General features: G+C 51.4%; 1 protein-coding gene across 1 annotated transcript; it reads left to right on the forward strand.

Moving 5' to 3' along the window:
- The first annotated feature begins 966 nt into the window (after positions 1-966).
- LOC116204285 (uncharacterized protein Mb2253c-like) lies at positions 967-1,521 on the forward strand. The gene has a single exon (XM_031536368.1). It carries the CDS (start codon positions 967-969, stop codon positions 1,519-1,521), a length of 555 nt encoding a protein of 184 aa, XP_031392228.1.
- The last annotated feature ends 446 nt before the right edge of the window (positions 1,522-1,967 follow it).

Raw genomic sequence — 1,967 nt, forward strand, 5'->3', positions numbered from 1 at the left:
TCAAAAATTTCGAGGCAACCTACTAGAGGGCCATGGGTCACGTTGTTCCACGACTTGATGCATAAGGAAATCGAGGTCTACGTTGACGACATGATCACTAAGTCCAAAGAAGGGGAAGATCACCTCGTCAACCTGAAGCGCCTCTTCGACAGTCTAAGGGAATACAAGCTCCGACTCAATCCGGCGAAGTGCACATTCGGTGCCAAGTCGGGAAAACTGTTAGGGTTTGTGGTCAGCGAACGTGGCATCGAGGTCGACTCGGACAAAGTTAAGGCAATCAGGGAGTTGCCCCCACCATCGTCGGTTCGCAAAGTTCGAGGTTTCCTAGGACGGCTGAATTACATTGCGCGTTTCATCGCAAACCTCACGGATAAATGTTAACCTCTCTTCCGCCTGCTCTGTAAGAATGTGGCGGTCGAGTGGGATGAGGAATGTTAGAAGGCCTTTGACACCATCAAAGCATACATAATTCAGCCGCCGGTGTTGGTCCCACCTGCACCAGATCGTCCCCTCATCTTATACCGAACTGTGCGCCGGCAGTCGTTAGGGTGCATGTTGGGGTAAGAGGACGAGTCCACACATACAGAACGCGCAATCTACTAGTTGAGCAAGAAATTTACGGAAGGGGAATCCAACTACCCAGAAATCGAGAAGATATGTTGCGCGCTGGCATGGGTCATGCAGAGGCTCCGGCAGTATACGCACCATACAATCCGCTTGCTGTCAAAAGCGGATCCCCTGAGGTATTTGCTCGATAGTCCGTCCTCCATGAGGAATTTCGCGAAATGGCGTTGTCAGTTAACGGAGTACGACATCGAGTACGTGCCTCGCACGTCAGTCAAGGGGCTGGGAATCGCAAACCATTTAGCGGAGTTCTCGGTCGAGAATGACACACCGATCAATCTTGACTTCGCAAACGAAGGGATCCTCCAACTGGACAGGGATGAGGATAAGCCTACGTGAAAAATGTATTTCGACGGTGCAGTCAATTCTACCGGATCCGGTATAGGCGCAATACTGATATTCCCTGACGGACGCTATTATTCGGTGGCCGCGAAGGTCAACTTCTCCTGCACCAATAACGTGGCCGAGTATGAGGCATGCATTCTTGGTCTACAAGCGGCAATCGATTTCAAGGTGAAGGAGCTAGAAGTATTTGGTGACTTCATGCTCACAATCTTCCAGACGTTGGGACAATGGAAGATAAAGGATGCAAAGCTGGTACCATACGACGAGTATCTCGAGGGGTTAGCGGAGAACTTCGAAAAGATCTCGTTTACTTATACATCACGCATGAAGAACCAATTTGCAGACGCACTCGCGACGTTCGCTTCCATGGTGAGCATCACGAAGAAAAACCTTGCCGAGCCCCTCGAGATCGAGATCACCAAAGGAACCGCCCACTGTGACGTGATTGAGGCAACCGATGCGAAACCGTGGTACGAAGACATTAAGAACTTCCTGCAAACTGGCCAATATCCTCCATTCGTCGATCGTCGTGACTGGAAGACGCTCAGGTGACTCGCGGTACATTACTTCCTGAGCGGTGAGACACTCCATCGTCGCTCTTTCGACACTACGCTACTTCGGTGTATCAACGAACACGAAGCCCGACGCCTCATGGAGGAAGTGCACGGAGGAAGTTGTGAACCCCACATGAATGGGCTCATGCTCGCTAAGAAGCTCATGCGCCTGGGCTACTATTGGTCCACCATGGAGACCGACTGCGTAAAGCACGTCAGGCTCTGTCACCGATGCCAGGTCTACGTTGACCAGATCAAAGCGCCCCCTAATGAATTACGTCCAATGACGGCCTCGATGTGGGGTATTGACGTGATCGGCCCGATCAGCCCCAAAGCATCCAACGGACACTTGTTCATCTCGGTGGCGATTAACTACTTCACCAAGTGGATCGAGGCTATAATGCTCTCCTCGGTCACTGCAAAAGCCGTGGCCCGTTTTCTCAA

This window comes from Punica granatum, chromosome 1 (assembly GCF_007655135.1).
Source record: "Punica granatum isolate Tunisia-2019 chromosome 1, ASM765513v2, whole genome shotgun sequence".
NCBI lineage: Eukaryota > Viridiplantae > Streptophyta > Magnoliopsida > Myrtales > Lythraceae > Punica > Punica granatum.